Source organism: Apostichopus japonicus, chromosome 15 (genome assembly GCF_037975245.1).
Source record: "Apostichopus japonicus isolate 1M-3 chromosome 15, ASM3797524v1, whole genome shotgun sequence".
NCBI lineage: Eukaryota > Metazoa > Echinodermata > Holothuroidea > Aspidochirotida > Stichopodidae > Apostichopus > Apostichopus japonicus.
Genome location: NC_092575.1, coordinates 25602919 through 25626398, shown reverse-complemented (window position 1 = coordinate 25626398; position 23480 = coordinate 25602919). Strand labels below are relative to the sequence as shown.

The 23480-nt window shown below is 39.5% G+C and overlaps 1 protein-coding gene and 1 pseudogene across 1 annotated transcript; both read right to left on the bottom strand.

The window, feature by feature from the left end:
* Window positions 1-808: 808 nt before the first annotated feature.
* LOC139981043 (uncharacterized) lies at window positions 809-21986 on the bottom strand. The gene is made up of 2 exons (XM_071993155.1): window positions 21525-21986; window positions 809-2663 (listed from the first exon to the last, which is right to left on the bottom strand). Exons 1-2 carry the CDS (start codon window positions 21757-21759, stop codon window positions 991-993), a joined length of 1908 nt encoding a protein of 635 aa, XP_071849256.1. The 5' UTR covers window positions 21760-21986; the 3' UTR covers window positions 809-990.
* A 1007-nt stretch (window positions 21987-22993) lies between these two features.
* LOC139981728 (U2 spliceosomal RNA) lies at window positions 22994-23208 on the bottom strand (annotated as a pseudogene).
* Window positions 23209-23480: the final 272 nt, after the last annotated feature.

Genomic DNA, 23480 nt, shown 5'->3' with positions numbered 1-23480 from the left:
AGAACGTGTTGTGCTGTGAAGTATTTATATGCAAGTACCGATTTCTCCTACATGAATACTTGAGGTTCCGGTGCTCGAGTACTGCCTTTCTAGGATCCGCGTACCGAGTACAAGTACTTTTTCATCCGAATATTTTTCTATCACTTTTGATATAATGAAGAAACTTATGTTTATCACTGCTCCCTGGTGATCACGGAGTAATTGAATGAGATTTTATCGGCTCGGTATTTCGTTATTGTTTTGGAAATCCCGGAATGTCTGAATATTATCAGAATTGGAATGATAAAGTGATATATTAGCAATTAACCTCCCGACGCGCATACACAGATGTGGTAGACGTATATAGACTAGTAAATCGGCAGCCATGCTTACTAATCGTTCCGTACATTAATACGACATGCGGCATCGCCATGTATTCTTCAAGCTTCGTACATTCCTATATATAAGTTTGTGGTAATACACTAGTCTATACATATATGATACTACTGAGGTAGATATACGTATGACTATATGGTACTATAATAGAGTAATACTAGATCAAATGCCAAAAGGAACAAAACAATATGTGGCTTCCTGTCGTAACTATTTTATTTTATGTATATAAGTATTTCGTAAAGTACTTACATGAACAGAACCGTTTAAATCGTATGCATGGGCGAGTAAAGGCCTACCACCCGAGGCTGATACTAAATGACGAGAACGACTACTTGAGAATCCGGGTACTTTTCAACGAGTGTGAGTACGGAGTACTTTGCAAAAACGAGAAAACCTGTTTTTTTTCTGCATTCATTCACACCGACGTAAGTGTGAAATTTCCTTATATATATTTGAAAGCAATAATATTTATTGTCAAATTCATGGATATGTTTGTTAAGTGTAACATGTTCATTGCACATTACTCTACTTCAAATCAGTTCTCAATATGTTACAATTTTTTACAATTACTTTTCCCGATTGGGTATTTTGAGGACCAACTGGTTCAGTCTGCATTCATTTACTAGGGCAACGAATCAACTTTTTAGGTTGAACTCCCGCGAGGTTCCTTATTTTTAAACTTGTTGAAGAATAACATTTTAGCTGCGGGACAGGGTTAAAGTGTAATGGAAATACGTAATTAGGACAATCATTGCATACTGTAAAATGTCTTGATAATTCAATGTTATTAGGCTTACAGTCATCCAGTGAAGCTAGCCAGGCTTCCTTTCCATTTGGTGCTAGTGCCCTGCCCAGTAGTATTTGGGCAACCATTTCGGTAGCATCCCCGCATACTCTGATTTCTCCGTCTTGTTCTTCACATGGTCTATGCCAGTGTGGTGTTTTCATAACCAGTGGTGGGATCTCAGTGGCGTGTCTCCATGGTGTGGCTAATGCAAATCCATCCAAAGCTCTTATGTGATCATCGTATGTTACAAACTGTTTGGCCATTTCTAGATCGGACTGCCTTCCCGTAAATGTATAAAGTAATCCTTCATGAACCTTGAATCCGTTCATGGCGTAAAGGTTACCTCTCCAAGATGCCGGAATGTTTTTTGCTAATAGTTGGAGCTGTTTTGAATATTTAATGGTCAACAATACCACGTCTGGATTAATCTTATCGTTGAATAAAGTCTTCTGAAAAAAAGTAATGGTGTCCCTGAAATACTCATTTGATCTAACTTTCTGTTTATTATGACAGGTAACATTCACGTGTTCCCGTTCCCTGTCCGTAACTGTTTCCGGGGAAACGGATTCAATGCGGAAATCTTGATATATGAATCTTAAATTACCTAATCTGACCTCCACAATTCCCCAACATTTCCACAACACAGACGTGTAAATACTAGCTTTCTCGTCGCTTTTGAGTAATAAATCAACTAATGATAAAAATACACCTCGCTCGGTAGATCTTCCAAGAACAACTATAGTTTTTAATGAAGGAGATGCTGCCGCCAGTGCCAAGTCGCCTTTGGTAAATATATCTATACTGCATCGATAAGGTTGCAGAACCCAACCACTCCTTAAAGTTCCACGGTTCTCTCCCGCAATGTCCCTTGTCACCCATTCTCCTTCTAACCACGAGAGATCAGTTTGTGGGAGGGTTTGACATGATGGAAGCTGGTCAGCTTTCTGTTGCCTTTCCGTTTGATTTATTGGTGGTCCTTCTACTATAAGATGAAATGGGCTCCCACTGAGCTGCTTTTGATATCCTTTTGATATTTCCTCAACGTACAAGGAGTAATTTCCGGGAATTGTCGGGACGTAGGTGAAGTCTAATGTCAGCGCTTCCGATCTGACACGAGAAGGAGACGCATGGAAGATATGTCTTTCTCCAACAGCTAAGACACTGAAGAAAATTACATTGTGTAATTTTGACCTTAATGGGCGGGGTACCCTTATCGTAAGCTTAGCAGATTCCCCAACCATCGCCCGTCTCAACCCATTTCCAAAAACTTTGCAAATGCTTAATTTAAGAGTCGGTGGAGTTGTGTGAGGGATTCTACGTATTGGACCATAATATGGAGCAGAGGAACATAATGAATAGTTCCGCGAAGTGGTCGTACTGTTTGACTTGGGTGAGAGACGCTGTAGTTTTTCGGCTTTCGAGGAAGTAACAGGTGTGGGATTTCTATCTTTGATATGAACTTTTAACTCCTTGGTCAACACGGCTTGGCTTGGATACTTATCTGTAAGAAATGAAATAAACACTTTTCCAGTTCAACAATATTCAAACCTGTGACTATAAAACAACTGCACACAACATTATATTTAATCTACCTACGTGACGTAATTACAGTTTCCAACAATCATCGGAATATATGTTACCATACCCATCTGGTGAACCCTCGTATAAAGTGTAACCTGGTGTTGCTATCCTCGTTTGCCAGTTGTTAAAGATAAAACCTTTTGACTAAATCATTATCGGTATACTTTTCGGACAATAAATGACGCCATTAACACGTCCTTTGCCACAAAGGAAGGCCTGTATTACTTAATTGGGTATCAATTCAAATAGTTGCCACCTTACCTGCTGTGATATTTTTGGCGAATTATCTATATCTATCTTGCTTTAAACTGAGTATGCCATAAAAAGAACATTATTAACATATTCAATAATTAATCACGTCGTTTAGTCAAGCAGTTACGCATTTCTAATCATGACAGTGGGTTCCCTAACTCGTACTCAACTCACACAAGTGGGATGAAACGAATATCGTTAAGAAGATCCTCTTTCGTTTATCAATGTTACGATATGTAATACTTAACATTAACGGTCACCTACAAACAATGTTGTCCTAATCAATCTAATAGATTGATCTCCTACCTCTCTTCTTCCCCTGTTGGTTTCTTTCATTCTTTTCTCCATCCCTCTCTCTCTTTGTGTTCACCATGGTAACTAACCTGTCTGTATTCTGTGCGTGTTTTTGTCACTTCTGTTACTGTTACTTGTCATTAAGCCTCTGAAGAAGATCATGCTAGGATCGAAATGTCAGGCCAACTTACTTTTACACACTCTAATAGACATTAGAAATCATGAAAACAGTGCAACTCCCATCAAAATCCATCAATGATCATTCATTTTACAAAGGTTCTACATGTCATGGACTATATGGCGGGCCATCAGTCTCAAATAGTGGGGAATCGACTAATACCGATTTAAATCGACATATACCAATTTCCTTCGATTTATACCAGTTTCAAGCAGCTTTAAATGACTTCTACCGATTTAAATCGACATAGCCTATCATCGATTTAAATCGACATATACCAATTTAAATCGACATATACCAGTTTAAAGCGATGATATGTCAATTTAAATCGGTAATGTCAATTTAAATCGACATATACCAGTTTAAATCGACATATACCAGTTTAAATCGATGATATGTCAAATTAAATCGATATATGTCATTTTAAATCGATATTATATACCAATTTAGTTCGACTAAGGTATAAAAACAAGAACTGACTGAATAATAACTAACAGCTGACAAGTAACAACTAAACAACTGACCGAGTGACACAGACTAAATATGATAACTAGAGTAACTGCTAGAGTAGCAAACTGAATGGTAGCTGACAACTGACAACTGGCATCTCGCTACCTCCCACTGACTCAGCCCTTTTTAAACAGAACCCATGCCCAGCTACTGACCACCAATCCTGATAAGCTTAGCCAGCAAAGAATATTGTAGGCACATGCATACAATGAAACTTTCCCAGGCTTTTAAATCAAGATAAGATAGGCTTATAACACTTATTGTTATGGCTCATTAGGTTTTTTAATTAACACTTACAGATTCTCATGATTACAGATTACAAAGACTACATCAGGCTCTTTCATTCATATATAGCCTTCTACAATGCGTGCAATTTGAATTCTATAAAGTGCTGCGATAATTCACGTTACCGTAAGTAATATAATAAGGCATATGTGACCTTTTCATACGTTAATATAAGAAGTCAGCTGAAAGCAACATCAAGTTTTATTTACATAGTCCTGTTAGATGTGTACAGGTTTTCACTTTACCCGAACGCCGAATACAATGGATTGTGTGCCATGTCATAGATGGTTGCACAAATTCAAGATCCAAGGTGTCTGGAATGGCATGGGTAGTAAGTTTGTACAGTTTCTATAAAGGTAGCGGTATAAGAAAACAGCATATACGAACTTTGAAATTCCAGTACAGTCTGTGTTATGCATTATTGTCTGTGTCTATCTAACTATATCTATCTATTTATCTATCTAAGGTCCCGAGTTCGTCTATCTATCTATCTATCTATCAAAAGGTCCCGAGTTCGAGTCACTCCAAGATTAAAGTATGTCGTCCAGTTCTGTTATACAGAGTTGTTGACAATTGACAATTCATAATCATGGACGTAAACTATGAATCCAAGAGCCTGACTTCGGTCAGCTTGCGGCTTTAATAAGCCAATGAGGCTTCTTCGCGAGTTCCTGCTTGCAGGAGGATCTAAAATACATACATACATACATACATATATCGAACTAAATAACTAACTATCTCTCTATATCTACATATAGATACATGGCACGACCTCTGTAAAGTTATTGTCAGACATTGGGAAGGTTTAAAAGAAATACGAGGATGCATGTATTGTGTCAGTATAATGGTAGCATGACTGGGCTGGTCCCAGAAGAGGACTATTTTTCTGGGTTTTGACTCACAAGCCCTCCAGCCACCGGGTACCTAAACAAGGGGCCCCTACCTCTGCCAGGGCTGAAGCCTCCTACCAGTTTAATAAATCTAATGTATCTAGGGAACTTTTTAAATTATTTTTGTTGTAGGTTTTATGAATTACGTATTAAAGCAAAAGGTCTTGGATTAGGGATCAAGGAGGAGGGTGTTTTGTTAAACATTTTTGTTTGAAATAGTTAGTTGATCAGAAAGTGGTATTGTGTTTGCTGCTTCAAAGGGAGGTTACTGATAGCGATTTAACTGGGATATTCAGGCAGATTCGGAGGGCTTTATCATTAATAATGTTTAATTGTGAAATTTGAGACTGCTGTAAGTAATAATTGTATCAATATTTTAGTTGTATTTGTAATAAAATATGTGTGGGTAGACAATTTAGATTGCTAAGGCTTCTAATTGAGTTTAAAATCCTCCATGCTTTACCGGTAGTGACGTTAATATGCTTCTTAAAATTTAGCTTATTGTCTAGGGTGATTCATATTTAAATATCTTCTTTGCTGAGGTGATGTTGGTTTGAAAAGATTAATGCTATAGTCCTCGGCCGAGTCATTCGAATAATAGAGTAAGGGATTACAAGCTTAGATTTATTCGGGTAAATTTCACTCTCCATTTTCTACAACAGGTGCTTAGTGTGCCAGAGAATCTTTGTAGCGCACTGATGCATAGAGATATCCTTTACTTGTATGCCAAACAGCGAGATCATGGGCGGCCATTACCGCAAAAACAAAGTATAAAAATACTTGACCAAAAATAAATATTCTCCATCAAACATCAATTTACTTTATCAAAAATGTATTTTCCCCATCACATAAAAATGTCTTCATAAAAGAAAGACTTTATCAAAAATACATTTTCTCCATTACTCTACATTTGTTTCCACTAAATCACATCAAAAATTAATTGACTCCATCAAATATATATTTTCTTCTTCAAAAATAAACTTTCTTCTTCAAAACTAAATTTAGGCCTACTCTGTCGAAGTTTATCCCGCACGTATTAAATCTACCCCGTCTGATATAAACGCATCCCTCATCCCGTCCTAACAAAAAAAAATACACCCGGAAATAAATCCCGTCCAAAATAAATATTGCTATATTCCAAAACTATGAAGTATTCGGCTATAGTATAGTCTGATGAATGTGTTGTATATAGTACAGTAAAATGTAAAGTAAGAATCTCACAAAGGGGAAGCTTGAGTAACTCTTTTAAGAAAAATTCCATGCATCGAATTATATATACTCCTCCAACAAACAATGCATTAGTTTACAGAGTGCTATAATATAAAGGTGACCATATTTGAAAATCGGGACAACTTTGGGACAATACAGAGCATACCTTTGAGCTTACTCAAATATTTGATATGAAATAAATAACTGTAGGCATGTGTCTAAAAAGCTGGGATGCGCATGTAGTTGGTCACTTTTATTATTTGATGTGTCTATTGATTGGCCATATTGCCTAACGTTAGGCCTACAAAATCGGACGTCGGACGTAGACGTCGGACGTCGGAAATCAGATGTGTTCTTCGCCGAACTGTGCATTTCACCGCGCAGTGACAGTTTCTTCTACTCAGCACGGGAGACCTGTGGGCATTCGCCTATATTAACCGACAAATTTTATTGGATAGAAGTTGAAGATGAAAGACGAGATGCTACTATTTTGTATACACCCATAGCTTCATTACCTGTTGCTGCCACTCGCCACAGAAAACGAAAATGGCGTGCTTGACATCGCTGGCAAATAGACAAGTCTCCGGTCATTCAACTGTAGGTCAGTTGACGGAAGGAATTGGTCTTTGACGAGCGAAATTTACTTTGAACAGGATTTATTTCCGGGGTATTTTTCTTTTTAGGACGGGACACGGGATGAGTTTATATCGGACGGGGTAGATTTAATACGTGCGTGTTCAACTAGATTTGGCAGAGTAAATTTATTTTTGATGGAGTAGATTTACATTTGATGGAAGAAATTAATTTTTGATGACCAAAAAAAATTTTGATGAAGAATTTTTTTGGATAGATTAAATGTATTTTTAATGAAGTAAATTTATTTTTGATGGAGGAAATTCAGTTTTGGTGTAATTATGGTAGTGCGCATGCGCGCTACAATATTGGGATTACTAGCCAGTTCCATCATCTACATGGCTGGCTGGTGAATACCAGCTGAACATACAATCTTCATAGCAATCTCAAATTTACAGGTTGGCTACGCAGGAAAAATTCCAGACTTAGATTTGAAAGAATTGTGTCGGCGAAGATTTAATTCTGCACACGTAAATAAAATAGATCTCCATTGCGTAGCATTCTTCTTCAAAACATTTCGTACAATTCTCAATTTTGGTTCGTTATTCTCGAATTCAACAAGACAGGTAACAATTAAATGCATTTGATTATCAACTTTCTGCAAATAAGATGCAAGCAGCAATTAAATGTTTATCGTATTTATCAGCAACGATTCGGCGTTATATGTACTACTTCAGCTCTTGTAACATAGTTACTTGAAACGTTATTGGCATGGTAGTATATGCTATGGCCGTGTATGGCATATATTGCGTGTTTTGGATGATGATAAACCAGGGCCATGAAATCGATCAAACAGTTGTTATAAGATCGGAGGGTGATACATTTGCAATGATAGACTATAAACCTACGTGTATTCGTTGGATTAATCGTTCATTGGGACTTCGGATGTTTCGTAAAATTTCGCTAACTACTCGAGGATACAGCAACGCTAACATGTTGTTCAATTTGACCAATCAGTGTCCAGGACTCTGTGTATTCTCTGTCACGTCCGAAACAGGCGTGATTCGTGATTGACATCTAAGTTCTAATGGTTTCAGTCATCATTTCTTCGTTTTATTGCAGGCACATGCTAGCTAGAGTACCATACACAATATAGCATAGCTTTGGTCTACGTTAATCCCAAACGTCGAACTTCCTTCTTCGTGACCGAAATAACTTCAAAAGGGTTGCAGTAACAAAGACCCCTCCAATGAATTTGAACAACTATAAACTAAGTTTTACCTTCACCACGCACTACAATGACAAGTGTTTGTAGACAAATACAGTTGTATACACTAGATTAATAGTATTTTGCGGTAATGGCCGCCCATACAAGATCGTCGGCGACTTGACTGCATCGTGTGGATGTTGAATGGGAGGTGAGTCTTCGGGTGTACTGAACGCATTCAAATGGTGCTTCCGAACAAAATTCAGTTGTGATTGACTCTTTGGAGCGACGTGCTATTTTTTGGTTTCGTTGATAATCGTAACCTATGCAATCATGATGGTGTATGTAAGCGTGTATGTGTGTGTGTATGTGTGTGTGTGTGTACGTGCGTTTGTGACGCCCAGTTTGTAAGCACGATATCTCAAGAAGGGAAGGTCGCACCAATTTCATACTTAGTGTGTAGAAGTACCACATTAAGTACAGGAAGCTTAGTGCTTTTGATGGAGGTCAAATCTCATTTGGGGTCACCAGGGGTCAAAATGTGAAAACCTTGTAAACACGATAAATCAAGAGGGAAATGTCAGACCAACCTCATACTTAGTGTATAGAAGTACCACATAAGGTACAACAAGCTTATTGTTTTGGTGGAAGTCAAAGGTCATTTAGGTTCACCAGGGGTCAAATTGTGAAAAACTTGTAAACACGATACCTCAAGAAGGGAAGGTCAGACCAATTTTATATTTGATGTGTAGAAGTACCACATTGAGTACAAGAAGCCTATGGTTTTTGGTGGAAGTCAAACGTCATTTGGGGTTACTAGGGGTCAAATTGTGAAAATTTTGTTAACATGATATCTCAAGATTGGAAGCATGGGCAGACTTTATATTTCGTGTGTAGAAGTACCACATTAAGTACAAAAAGTCTATTGTTTTTGGTGGAAGTCAAAGGTCATTTGGGGTCACCAGGGGTCAAATTGTGAAACCCTTGTAAACAAGTACACCCTCACTATACATTACGTCAGATTCATGAAGATAAATGCTCATATTACATCATCGAAACCACAATGCATTTTTGCATTCTGGTTGTACTTCAGAGGTGTGTCATTCAACCAATCATCTCTTTAGGCAAAAACATGACTTTGCAGAATAAGTTCTTCGAGTTCATCGTCCATGGGACTCGGATTTGGATCATATGACTGTGCTCATATGTGCTCGTACGTAGAATGGTGTATAGGTTGCAGTATCTGTGTAGTGTGTAGTTCTAACACTTATGAGCATATATTGCAGTAAAGCCTTGCCATTACAGATTGTGAGTCAATAAACATAGACTAAAACCTATAACGTTCGTTCTTGTATTGTATTGTCTGCACTGACTGATCCAGGGTACAAAGTACTGGGTTTTATCTTGATCTATTGAAGACAGTGGCGTCACCAGACTTTTCAGTTTGGGGGGGGGCACAGGGGGGCACCAGCATTTGATGGGGGGCACTTAGGTGGATACGGATTGCCGTCCTGGGGAGGGGTGTAAGGGGAGGGGGTGCCCCTCCAGGTGCGGCGGAACGGGAAAATTATTGGGGGGGGGCTAATGTGTAGAGACTATCTAAGCGGAGCGCCACCATCGGTTGGCGCGGAGCGTACAAGAAAATTTTGGGTTTTTCAAACCCCCAGATGGCCGGAAACGGCACTTCCCGAGTGTTTTATGCTGCGAATACCTAGCCCTAAAATATGGGTCTCAAGCCTGCAATTTCTCAGATTGCACGTAAAAGTCTGTAAAAACATTGTAATTTGTATATTCGATGGTGTTTTAAGAGAGTAGCTATTACTCGTAGTGTACTCGCAAAGACGTTTTTGAGTGTAGTAAGGGGATGTTGGAGAACTGGCTGAAATAAAGCAAGTCATTGGCCTAAGACGAAGTTGTGTTGCGCTTACCGGTACTCACACTCACTGCTTCCACTTTTCACGGGGCTTGAAGACGCGGTTGGGGTGACAATGTGGTCTATAGCCAGGGGACGGGCCGAGGGCCCCCCCCCCAGCATTTACTAAAATTATTACACCTATATAGTATACGTGTACATCGGACAGATCGACAAGTATGCATTGAAAAATGGGCAGATGCACGTTTCGGAGCCTTGGTAAATATTGGGGGGGGGGGGCTTATCATGCATTTGCCCCCTCAACTTTTTCAAGCCCCCTCGCTTCCGACGCCACTGCCCCCCTCCCCTTTGGAAAATTTTCGCATACGGAGGATGGGCTAGATGCAAAATGCTGCCAAATTCGATCTGAAGATATCTCCAGAAATTGCTATTTTTGAGGTAATGATTTTAACAAGGCGCAGAATTTTGCAGAGGATATGAACCACATGCTGTCGATATTATGCCTAACCCTATATCAATAGAACCTACATTTGTTGAATTAATGTGTGCATGACCCCCGACCCCTTTCTTGTCCTTCTCGTTTTCTCCCATTATCTATTAAGATGTAACAGGTTCCAGCATCGTTATTGGCTCCTATCAGGGATCTCACCATGCAATCCAAAGTTTGATCACACATCGAGTATGGCTAAGTATGCAGGTGTGAACATTCGCCATTTGTTCCTACAAGCATCTGACCTCAAATGACCTCTGCACCCCCTACACAACAGGGTTAATATATGGGTCCACAAATATGGTGCCTGCGGACCCTCACATTCTCACATTTCGTCAGCTCCTAACCTGTCAACCTCAGACCAAGGCAACATATTGCAGTACCCTCCCTTCGCACAGCCATGTAGCTCGCGAAGCGGACGTATGGCAAGCCGTTTTACTTTTTATTCGATATTTGATGATATTATCAAATATTTGGTGATATCAGCAAATAATTGTTGATATCATCAAATCATTTGATGATATCATCAAATAATTGCTGATATCAACAATTATTTGCTGATATCACCAAATAATTGTTGATATCAGCAATTCATTTGCTGATATCACCAATTCATTTGCTGATATCACCAATTCATTTGATGATATCAACAATTATTTGCTGATATCATCAAATAATTGGTGATATCAGCAAATCATTTGATGATATCAACAATTCCAACATATCACTTATTCATTTGCTGATATCAACAAATCAATTGGTGATATCAGTAATTGATTTAATGATATCAGCAAATGAACCGTACATATCACTAATGCATGCTTTTGTTGATATCACCAATTCATTTGTTGATATCACCAATTCATTTGATGATATCACCAATTCATTTGCTGATATCAGTAATTCAACCGTGACGATGATATCAGTAATTCAACCGTGGCAGCCCGTCTTACAAGCATGCGCACACGATGTCAGTGTACTGTGCAGTACATGCAAATGACAGAGACGAGACAACAGGGTACGGGTAGCGTTACTTTCACCTTGGCGATTGCGGTAAACTTGATGAAGCACAGATCGTTATTGACAGAAGTTCTCGGATTTTGGGCGAAGTAGAGAGGCTCTTAACTGGCAATGATAATGCTTCTGAAGCGAAAGAACGTCTTCTCCAAGGCAAAGAGAAATTTAGAACGGATTAACGCGAGCATCGATGAGCACAGGTTCAATTCAATAGCAGCTGTGCACGATCAGCTCCTTTCCATCGCAGACGCACAGGCACAGCCAGACGGAACGTTGCATGCCATGAGCGGCGATCATGGGGGGGGGGGGGGGACATATTTTAGGTGGGGGATATAGTATCTAATATCCTCCTCCCCAATATTTGGTGGCATAGTGTTTTTGTGTGGCTATAAATAGAAACTAATGCATGAGATTATTTATCCAAATCCTATTTGGCGGTGGCTAAAACTTCATCCAACACATGCGCTATGAGGTAAATGACTCTTCGTCGTCGTTTCTGTGACCTGTGACCGTATAGCATGTTGTCACTCATGATTATTATCATAATGTCTGTACATCTCTTGTGTATGAGTGTAAGTACGTACAATCATATATATGATCCACATCGATATGGGGTCACTGGGTTTCCATTTGGCCTGTTTCCTACAAGATTTCTAACCGCAGGCACGTAGCCAAGTGGGGGGGGGGGGTGGGGCGAAGATCTTTTTTGTCTTTTTTAACGATATCGAAGTTTTATATTTATAATATTTGTACACAATAAATTAACTGTGTCTGAATTTTCGAAAATTCCCTGACCAACATTCTTCATCATACTTCCCCCTACTGACCGGTCTGTTAGGGGTTGAAGTTTTGTTTTGTTTTTTTTTGGTTGACCATAGATGAAATTTTGTGCAACATTTATGGATATGTTTTGAAGTGAATTTATAATTCAAATTCTGAACAAATAATGGGCTTCAAACCTTGAAAAGTGGGGCTGACGGGTATTGTATAGGCCGTTACGTAGTATTACCTTCCAAAGCAATGATCCACAGGAGAAGCGATGAGGTCGAACATGTTGTGTGACTGGTGACAATCTTGAAAAGGTTATGGATAGAAAAAAAAAACTATTGGGAAAACTTGATTCTCAGGCCAAAGTATACAACTTGTTGATCATTTTCAAGCCCGAGAAGTGCCATTTCCTGTGATCTGGGGGGCTATCAAAACCAGAAATTTTCTGTGGCGCTCCGCTTAGATAGTAATTCGATCGCGCCCCCGGGTTAGAAAATCCTGGATACACGCCTGTATTTATATATACATATATATATATATATATATATATATATATATATATATATATACATACATATATATATATATATATATATATATATATATATATATATATATATATATATATATATATATATATATTTTAATTTAAAATTTAAAATTTTAATTTGGGGTGGGGGAAATGTTACGCGTCTGCACCCAAGTTAAAGTCCCCCCACCCCAATATTTGAAACAAATCTCCCGCCACTGGTTGCAGCCACCATCGGGGAGCCAGTCTAATGGACACAGTTCCCAGCCTGTTTCTGTCGCCCGCCGACCAGGGTATACTTTTTACATTTTGGTATTTCATATTGAGCTACTTAACCACCCCGATATTATTTTTCATAGGTTTATAGGCCTGGCCTACTCGGTGCTTGCCCAATGTTTGTCCTCCCTGTCACAAGTGCATGAGTAGCCACGGTACCTCTCCCAGTGGCAGTAGCAGTGGCGGCGGAACCGGGGGGGCTTGGGGGGGGGGGGCTCAGCCCCCCCCAATAAAAAAGTTGAGGGGGCAAATGCATGATAAGCCCCCCCAATATTTACCAAGGCTCCGAAACGTGCATCTGCCCATTTTCCAATGCATACTTGTCGATCTGTCCGATGCACACTATATAGGTGTAATAATTTTAGTAATTGCTGGGGGACCCTCGGCCCGTCCCCTGGCTATAGACCACATTGTCACCCCAACCGCGTCTTCACGCCCCGTGAAAAGTGGAAGCAGTGAGTGTGAGTACCAGTAAGCGTAACACAACTTCGTCTTAGGCCAATGACTTGCCTCATTTCAGCCAGTTCTCCAACATCCCCTTACTTAGTGCCGGAGCGTCCATATATACAGTCAGGGGGCGGATGCCCCCCCCCCCTGACAGACTCAAATGGACTGCTGGCGCCCTTTTCAGCTTTTCACTATACTTTTTACTTATTCGCGATTATTGACTATTTTATTGCGCTCTCATATACCTATTGACATTTGTCATATTCTGTTGGTGTAATTTTCCGACAAAATGGCGACGACACCTATTTATTCTCCGTTTATCTGCAAATTAGCAAGGCCCGGAAAGGGTCATTTCCTGCAATCTAGGGAGTATCTTTACTCAAAATTTTTCTGTACGCTCCGCGCCAACCTGTGGTGGCGCTCCGCTTAGATAGTGTCGAGAGCGCCCCTACAGACCATTCTTGCCCCCCCCCCCGACCAATACCCCTAGCTCCGCCACTGTCCTTACTACACTCAAAAACGTCTTTGCGAGTACACTACGAGTATAATAGCTACTCTCTTAAAACACCATCGAATATACAAATTACAATGTTTTTACAGACTTTTACGTGCAATCTGAGAAATTGCAGACTTGAGACCCATATTCTAGGGCTAGGTATTCGCAGCATAAAACACACGGGAAGTGCCGTGTCCGGCCATCTGGGGGTTTGAAATAACCCAAAATTTTCTTGTACGCTCCGCGCCAACCGATGGTGGCGCTCCGCTTAGATAGTCTCCACACATTAGCCCCCCCAATAATTTGTCCGTTCCGCCGCGCCTGGAGAGTGGTGGGTATGGGGGGGGGTGGGGTCGACATCGTAAATGTTTACTTATGGATGGATATGCGTCAAATGTAGTGATGCTTCTAGATGAGAAACATCTCAAACACTTTCTATTGATATCTGATAAAAGGTCAAGAAAGGAACTTCGTCTTTTCAAGTAAATTGTGACGTTTTAACATTCACAGAATTGTAGTTTGGGTTATTTGATTAAGTCATGCTTGCATAAATTATTATTAGTGTTGGTTTGGTTTAAGTTTAAGTTTACATTTGTAACAGTTTGTTTTAGTGTGGAAAACGAATCTACTTGAAGTTCTTTATTTGAGATTCATAAGGAAGGCCCATGTCTTATGGATACTCTCAAACATAACGTGTATTTCTGATACGGTAAGGACATTTCTGATACTACGAAGCTACAAGCGATAGGCTTCATTCCTTTCCAAATACATATTTAGAATAGATATAACTACACGCTACACAAATATTCGGACACCTTAGTGTGTAAAAAGAGTGATTTCAATCACGTTAGTCTACCGGCCTTAACCCCCAGACTGTTCAAAGTGCTTGAACCCGGAAAGAAGAGCCATTATCCCTATTGAGACCATGACAGTGTGAACGTACTTTAAGGATCAATTCGACTTCCTTCAAGTTTCTTTTATTATGGTCAGACAAATTACCCATGATTATGGCAAACTTTAGACAGTCGATATTGTGTTGTGGAAGATTAAAATGTTCGGACACTGGAAAACTGGTTTTATTGAGTCTGATTGTGCTTTTATGACATATACGGCGGCTTAAGGAGTTTTTAAAAACATATCTAATTTATAAGAAATTTCACCGAAAATTAAGGAAGAAATGAATCTGTATACAAACGCGGTTTTTGTTGTGATTACTGTAGGTAGTACGGTACTGTACGGAGCGTGGGTTATATCGCAATCTGCAATTGCGAAAATGACGTCACGTTCGAGGCTGTTCAAATCATATTTGAGATGTCCATTATTAACGATTAAACCTCGTTTCTCTGTCAAACGCAACATTAGCGTTCTCATACTTTGATACTTTGACTACATGTTTGAAAAATTAATTATCATCTTTTTAGGTTAATTTTCAGGGCTACCAGACAATCCTTTTAAGCTGCTTTCCACTTAGAAAATTGTTTCCTACCTCGTTTTCTGTTGTAGAATATACGCGTTGACGAAGATTGGCTGCCCTCGAAAGAAAGGGTTTCAATTAAACCCAAGTTTTAAAAGTTAAAATGATACCAAGAACGTTTTTTGGTAAACATCCCAAACTTTGAGGATTTTTCATTTTAAAATAAGGCAAATTACTCTCCTCAAATTTTTGGTACAAACAGCTAGGGTGGTACTATATCTCTTCTAGAAAGAGAACCCAGATATTTTCAAAATGACGCGTTTTGAGTTATCGGCTGTCATATACGACCTCTTTTGTACATCAGAGCAAGTTTACTACCTCCTAAACTAATATTGAGAAATGCTAGAACCCTGAAATTTGTAAAGGTGTAAGAAATTTATACTTATAATTAAAGTAGAAGACCCTCACAGCTCTAACATGGTTACGTTGGTATAACTTTGGCATCAAAACCCCTTCCTCATGCTGAATCGCAGCATGAAATAGCAACTTTAGAGCTGCACAACTTGCAAATATATTATAGGAAAGCATTTTTATCATTATTTTGCATTGTTTGTACTAGACATAATAGCCTCTGAAAGAATCAAGTACCCTAAAGCAATGATTTAGGAACAATTTAAAATTTAAAATATCACATATTTCAGTAGTGAAAGATACCAAAATCGTATATTTTGAAACAGTTAACCTAACTCCACAAGACAATGTTTTTATAGATTATTTTTTAAATTCATATTCTTTGGGATAGACTCTATAGGCATCTGTAATAGGAAGGTAGAAGAATATTTAATTGCTGAGAAATGAGACCTCAAAAATCAAGAAAATGCCAAAATGACACGGTGGGGACAAATTGTGGAATTTCAAGGTGAGATAAATCGGCCAATTTTGAAGCAATGTAACTGAAATTGTCAGAATATGCTTATTTTATGGTGTTCCAAGCATACAATAAATTTGGGGATCTTTGAAAAATGTCGAAGTACAAGATACTCCAAAATTGGTGATTTGATATGGAATGAACCTGATATGATTCTACCTGCATGGTAAAGTATTAATTTCTTGTATCATGGCAGAGATGTATCGTTATCAGAGAATCGCTGATAATCTGAAAACGATCCACCGAAAGTGCGGTGACTCACTCAGTGAGAAATATAGAAATATCATGTCACCTCTAACTTGGTATAAGCTTCCACATATCAATATGATCAGAACCACACGGGGCATGTTACCAAGGTCATCTACGTTAAATTAATATCATTGTAACTTGATTCTAATTTAACTCAGGGTTTTATTGAGGGAGTTCGATTGTTTTTTCCTTGTTGCATATGACCACACTTATCACTTCCTTAAGAATTCCTTAACAAATCTTGTCTAGAGGGGTTTTCTCCTACTTATACCCCCCTCCCCTCCCCTACCCCACCCCACTCCGCCAGACTGACTCACAGAATAGTATACAACAAGACAAATCCTGGTGTACAGTACACATAAATTCATAACTTTGTTTGTTATACAATATTGTTATACAATATTGTTTGTTTCAAAAGCTGCAACTATAACTACACTTTGCATCTAAACAGCCCGATTTTTACCTAATTTATTTTTAACGGGAAGCGGAGATCTCCATTCTTCAGACCTCTCCTATCTCCTTATCAAAGATGGTGGTTGCGCGCCTGCTCTTTCTTGATAAATTATCTTAAAACCCGGAAATATTGCTTTGTGCTTGGGCTTGTAGTTATTATTACAATGTTGCCAGGCAATGATCAATCGAAAGTTTGGCAGAGTCAAATATTTGAGGTGGGGAAGGGGAGGGGGAGTGGGGTGTAGTTACACTAATAGGGTTGTTAACATCAGCTAATTCACCAAATCGATGAAATATCAGCTTCCAAAACATTACTCGGAATCATAAAATGACTCACTGGCGGATCCAAGGGGGGGCCAAGGGGGCCATGGCCCCCCCCAAAGGTGAGCCAAAAAGTGTTTCCGAACATCCGCTAAATCATATGATTGGAAATTAAAAAATCGAGAGGAATAGCAGTGGTAGACTAGTCTAAACCTTTTCGTTTTCTGGTTTAAAATTAAATGCAGAGCTCCCAACTGACCCGCAATTCGCGGGAATTAGACCCGCATTCTAACACCCAAACCCGCTGACCCGCACAAGCGTCCGAAAAAACCGCATTGTAATTGTCAAGTATACATAAAAAAATTTGCATCAAATTTTGACTTAGCAACCATCATTTCTTTAGCATTTAGCATAATAGAGTATAAAACCTCCCTTACAGCATCATTTGAACCTCAAATTAGCCTATATTTCTTTTCATTGGGGCGAGCAGCGAACATTTTCATGCCACGGGAAAGAATGAATTATCACCTACTATTCAATTTATTGATGTTACACACAGAAAAAATGCATATTTCTCAGAAAATTTTGGGTGACAAAAGCCTTTCTAAGTGCCACCATTTTACATGTAGGCATCACCAGGATTCCAAAAAAAAATCAAAAGGGGAGGGGGACACCCCTCCCCTTATACCCCTCCCCCAGGACAGCGATTCGTGGCATGGACCAGCATTTGCCTTCTCAAGAGTTGGGAGCTATGTATGAGCATGAGGATTTACAGTTTAACACCGTTTTGCAGTTACAGGCTGGTTGTAAGAAATTTATAACCTATGAGAAATAAAATTTCTTGAGAAAGATGATCCCAACTTTGTTTCACAAATATTTTAGAAAATTACACCTGGGAAACATTTTTTTTTAGAAGTAAATTAACATCACCATTGTACACTTTTGTCGCACCAAATTGCATCTGAGGGCATTCAGCAATAGAAAATTTTCAAAAGGGGAGGGGGCACCCCCTCCCCAGTGGCGGCGGAACCGGGGGGCTTGGGGGGGCTCATCCCCCAATGAAAAAGTTGAGGGGGCAAATGCATGATAAGCCCCCCCCCCCAATATTTACCAAGGTTCCGAAACGTGCATCTGCCCATTTTTCAATGCATACTTGTCGATCTGTCCGATGCACACGTATACTATATAGGTGTAATAATCCCCTGGCTATACACCACATTGTCACCCCAACCGCGTCTTCATTCCCCGTGAAAAGTGGAAGAAGTTAGTGTGAGTACCGGTAATCGTAACACAACTTCGTCTTAGGCCAATGACTTGCCTCATTTCAGCCAGTTCTCCAACATCCCCTTACTTAGTGGCGGAGCGTCCATATATACAGTCAGGGGTGGATGCCCCCCCCCCCCTGACGGACTCAAATGGACTGCTGGCGCCCTTTTCAGCTTTTCACTCCTTTTTTCTTATTCGCGATTATTGACTATTTTATTGCGCTCTCATATACCTATTGACATTTGTCATATTCTGTTGGTGTAATTTTCCGACAAAATGGCGACGACACCTATTTATTCTCCGTTTATCTGCAAATTAGTAAGGCCCGAAAGGGTCATTTCCTGCAATCTAGGGAGTGTCTTTACTCAAAAATTTTCTGACCGCTCCGCGCCAACCTGTGGTGGCGCTCCGCTTAGATAGTGTCGAAAGCGCCCCTACAGACTATTCTTGCCCCCCCCCCCTGACCAATACCCCTAGCTCCGCCACTGCCCTTACTACACTCAAAAACGTCTTTGCGAGTACACTTCGAGTAATAGCTACTCTCTTATTAAAACACCATCGAATATACAAATTACAATGTTTTTACAGACTTTCGTGCAATCTGAGAAATTGCAGGCTTGAGACCCATATTCTAGGGGTAGGTATTCGCAGCATAAAACACTCGGGAAGTGCCGTTTCCGGCCATCTGGGGGTTTGAAAAAACCCAAAATTTTCTTGTACGCTCCGCGCCAACCGATGGTGGCGCTCCGCTTAGATAGTCTCCACACATTAGCCCCCCCCCAATAATTTTTCCGTTCCGCCGCGCCTGGGCAGTAGTGGTACTGTGTAACTTAGTCCACTTTCCCCTCCCGTTGATCTCTATAACCAAGGCTGAAATTAACCTCGCACCAGGCGCCTTTCTGTGCCCGCTACCAGTCAAACAGCGCCCTTAAGACCCAAAAAGAATGCCTGTTGATGGCGCTCGTTTCTAATTCCTTTTTGTAGACGTTGGTTCGATACGCTTGAATTACTGATATCAGCAAATGAATTTGTGATATCAGCAAATGAATTGTTGATATCAGTAATTCCAACATATCGCCAATTCAATTGCTGATATCAGCAAATCTTTTAGTGATATCACCAAATCATTTCATGATATCAGCAATTCCGTTCCTCATATCACTAATTAATTAGTGATATGTCGGAATTGTTGATATCAGCAAATGATTTGCTGATATCATCAATTCAATTGCTGATATCACCAATTCATTTGCTGATATCAGCAAATATTTGTTGATATCAGCTATTATTTATTGATATCAGCAATTATTTCGTGATATCACCAAATGAATTGGTGATATCAGCAAATGAATTGGTGATATCACCAAATATTTGATGATATCATCAAATATCGAATAAAAAGTAAAACGGCTTGCCATACGGACGTGTATATCCGCTGGTATGGCGTGAGCACTGACACATTCAATGTAAATATCGACACCTGTTGTGATGGCGCGGGTTACGACTTCGATACCCGACGTTCAAGGATAAACTTTTTCATTTATTCGCAGCTCATTTGAAGAAAATACGAATTACTGTGCTTCTTTGTCCTTATGAAAAACCAACTCAGATAATGGGAGTTGAATATAACAAAATATATATATATTTTTTTACCAACCCAAATCTCAGATGGGGGGGGCACTCGGGGGGGCACTAGGTTTTCCAGGGGGGCACGTGCCCCCCTGGCCCCCCCTTGGCGACGCCACTGATTGAAGATGAAATGTGATGTATCTAATACACAATGGGATGCACTGCATGGAAATTGGTTGTGGTACAAGACCTCCATCACACTAGCTAACTATTGTCGCGTTCGCGGAGAAGGCGATAGGAAAAGAAAATGTCGGAAGAGATGTCAAGCGGTGTTACTTAATGTATTCTCAATGAATCTTATTTGAAATGAAAAATGCGTGATAAGATAGGACTATAATGTTCAATAAATTGTTTACTCCAAGTGCAATGCCTCCAACACTGCTGTTCAGTGCCAGTACAAATACCTAATCAGACTACGGTAACCTTTAAGATACCTTCAGGGTACTACTAACTAGCAAATACTGCCTATCGGATTCACTCGAGCTATTCGAGTCTGTGAACCTCGAACCAAAAGTGAACTCACCAGTAGAATTTCACCCCCATTTATACATCTTTGATACTACCGTCGTACAATGAAATGCATAAACTATTGGCCAATGTTGGCCGATATAGGAATCAGTTAAACAATTGGCCAATTTTGGCCGACGTAGGGAATAGTTAAAGAATTAGCCAAAACTAACACTCTGCCGACCTTGTCACTTCAAGGGCAGCTCACGACAGATACGCCGTTGTTTGGAATCAGCAGATTTGACCTCCAAATTGTCAGCAAGTGCCAAGTTTGATGACCTATTTTGAGAGATAATTTTGAGGGCGCTTTGACCATTGCAAAGTACACTTTACTTGTTGCGGACCACAACACTATATACATATCTGACTGACGTAAGCATTCAAATCAATAACCTTTCTTTCCCTTCCATCTATTTACGTACCTAACGTATAAACACGATGAATTCATTTAACTAAAAAAGTTAATCAACACTGCGCTTGACCAATGTACCATATACACTTGCATATGTATGTATATACCCACACACACACACACACACATATATATATATATAGAGAGAGAGAGAGAGAGAGAGAGAGAGGTGGAGAGAGGCGGAGAGAGGTGAAGAGAGAGAGGTGGAGAGAGAGCACTTTTGATAAATCCGAACACACTCGGGCTTTGTGATTCCTATTCATGTTTTATAAGAAAACTTCGGACGTAGCCCTGTACACTGAACTGCTTAGGCAGACTTCTTCACCGTATTGTGTTTTATATCGAATGATGAAAGTATACCAACTTACCATTGTTGTATCTTCCATTAACTAGTATCTGTTCTTCGAGTTCTTCCAGATTACGTTGTTTCCCGATGTTTGATTTGCCAAAGCCATCACCGGCTTCTAGAAAATCGTATGGACGTTTTACAGCATTCGTCCAGGATATGTAACAAATGAAACCAAACAGCGCTGCAAAACTGAGAAAATATTTAAATTGTTGATTTTTGACCTGATGTTTAATCCATTTCGTGATGTATGCCATTATAATTCCGACGTCATCAGAATTCTACACTAACCACGTTCTCAGTCAATTTCTTATACAGTATTTCTGTATGCATCTCCAGATGACACTTTTCTATATTGGTTTGATGATGTGCTTACCACAACGCTATCAGACACCGCTTAGATATTGCAGGCAATCGACAGATACTGGCAATCGATTTGGATCTATAGATAGTGTTTGTCTTCCCGTGCGGCGTATTCTCAAGAAAGAATCTAGTTTTAACATAAAAATTATTCTCATTTTGATTGGCAAATGCGCTGATAAAAGACTATAGATGAAAGGTTAAATGTTGACGTAATGTTACTGTGGCACGCCATTTGTGTAGTAAACCAGCGTCTATTGTGTTTAGTCAATTTTGATCTGATAAGAGTAGGAAAAGATTACAGAAGAGGAGCTTTACCTGAACTCTGTTGAAGTAGCACCGAAGAAAAATACGTCTTAATAACACTTGGTAACATATGCAATACTTTCTCTCCCCTCCCTCCCCCACACCCTTCACTTCCTTGTACATATACTGAGCAATCAGGGTCTCGATTTCATTTAACTTACCTGGTTGAGTGTCTCACCCCTTCCATTTTAACGACACCTGCATTTTTTTAATATCCCGCACTCATTAGTCTAGACACTGTTAGAAAAAATTATATATTGTAGTTTTATGATACAATACCGGCAGCCGGAACGCCTGCTCTGAGAAGTTATTTAACAGCGTTTTGTGAAAAAACGGTGCGACAATTCTTAACGGGGACATTGAAGCCGTGAATTTCCATCGTTATTTTCGTTAAAATAGCAACTCCTCTAATGCAAGGTTCTCATCTTTTATCGTGATGAGTTTATTTCCTATTTGTATAACGTACTTATTTTTTTATTAATCAGTAATACTACATTTGTCTTTATATTCTAATGGATCACCAAAGTGTTACTTTTTAAGAAAAGTCACCCAGGAATGAACCTGGGCACGTAAAACCAAACAAACGAACGACTGATCCGCTCTCAACCCTATAGTCCCCTTGCATTGAGACTGTGACTGTGTGAACATCGTTAGTGGTCAATCTCTGACATTTTAACTGAGGGTGATTTTTAGCTTTAAAAGATAAACTTTTAAAGAAAAAGTCGCCCAGGAAAGAACCTTGACACGAAAACCAAACTATACAGAACGACTGATCCGCTCTCAACCCCAGTCCCCTTGCATCGGGACTGTGACTGCGTGATCATCGTCGGGTGTTCTTTATATGATACTTTTTAAGAAAAAGTCGCCCAGGAAAGAACCTGGGCACGAAAACCAAACTACCAAACGACTGATCCGCTCTCAGCCCCAGTCACCTTGCATCGGGACTGTGACTGTGTGATCATCGTCGGGTGTGCATCACCATTCCCCTCAAAAGGGAACAGTTACTACACATGATCTTAGCCAAAAGGCCGAGAAGATACCATTATTTATACAGTAAGTAAGTAATATATATATATATATATATATATATATATATATATATATATGCCAACTTTGTGCATTTGCGACAATTGTGAAAACTGTCCCTTAAAGTTTATTACAAACAGCAGCAGTTTTCACGCAATGTCCACATGTATCCATATCAAATGTAATATTTGTAACAACTGACATGGTTAATTACACACTTCGCGTGCATAATTAGGCACCTTAACCAGCTAACAAAAATATAACCCACAAAAATTAGGCAAACTAT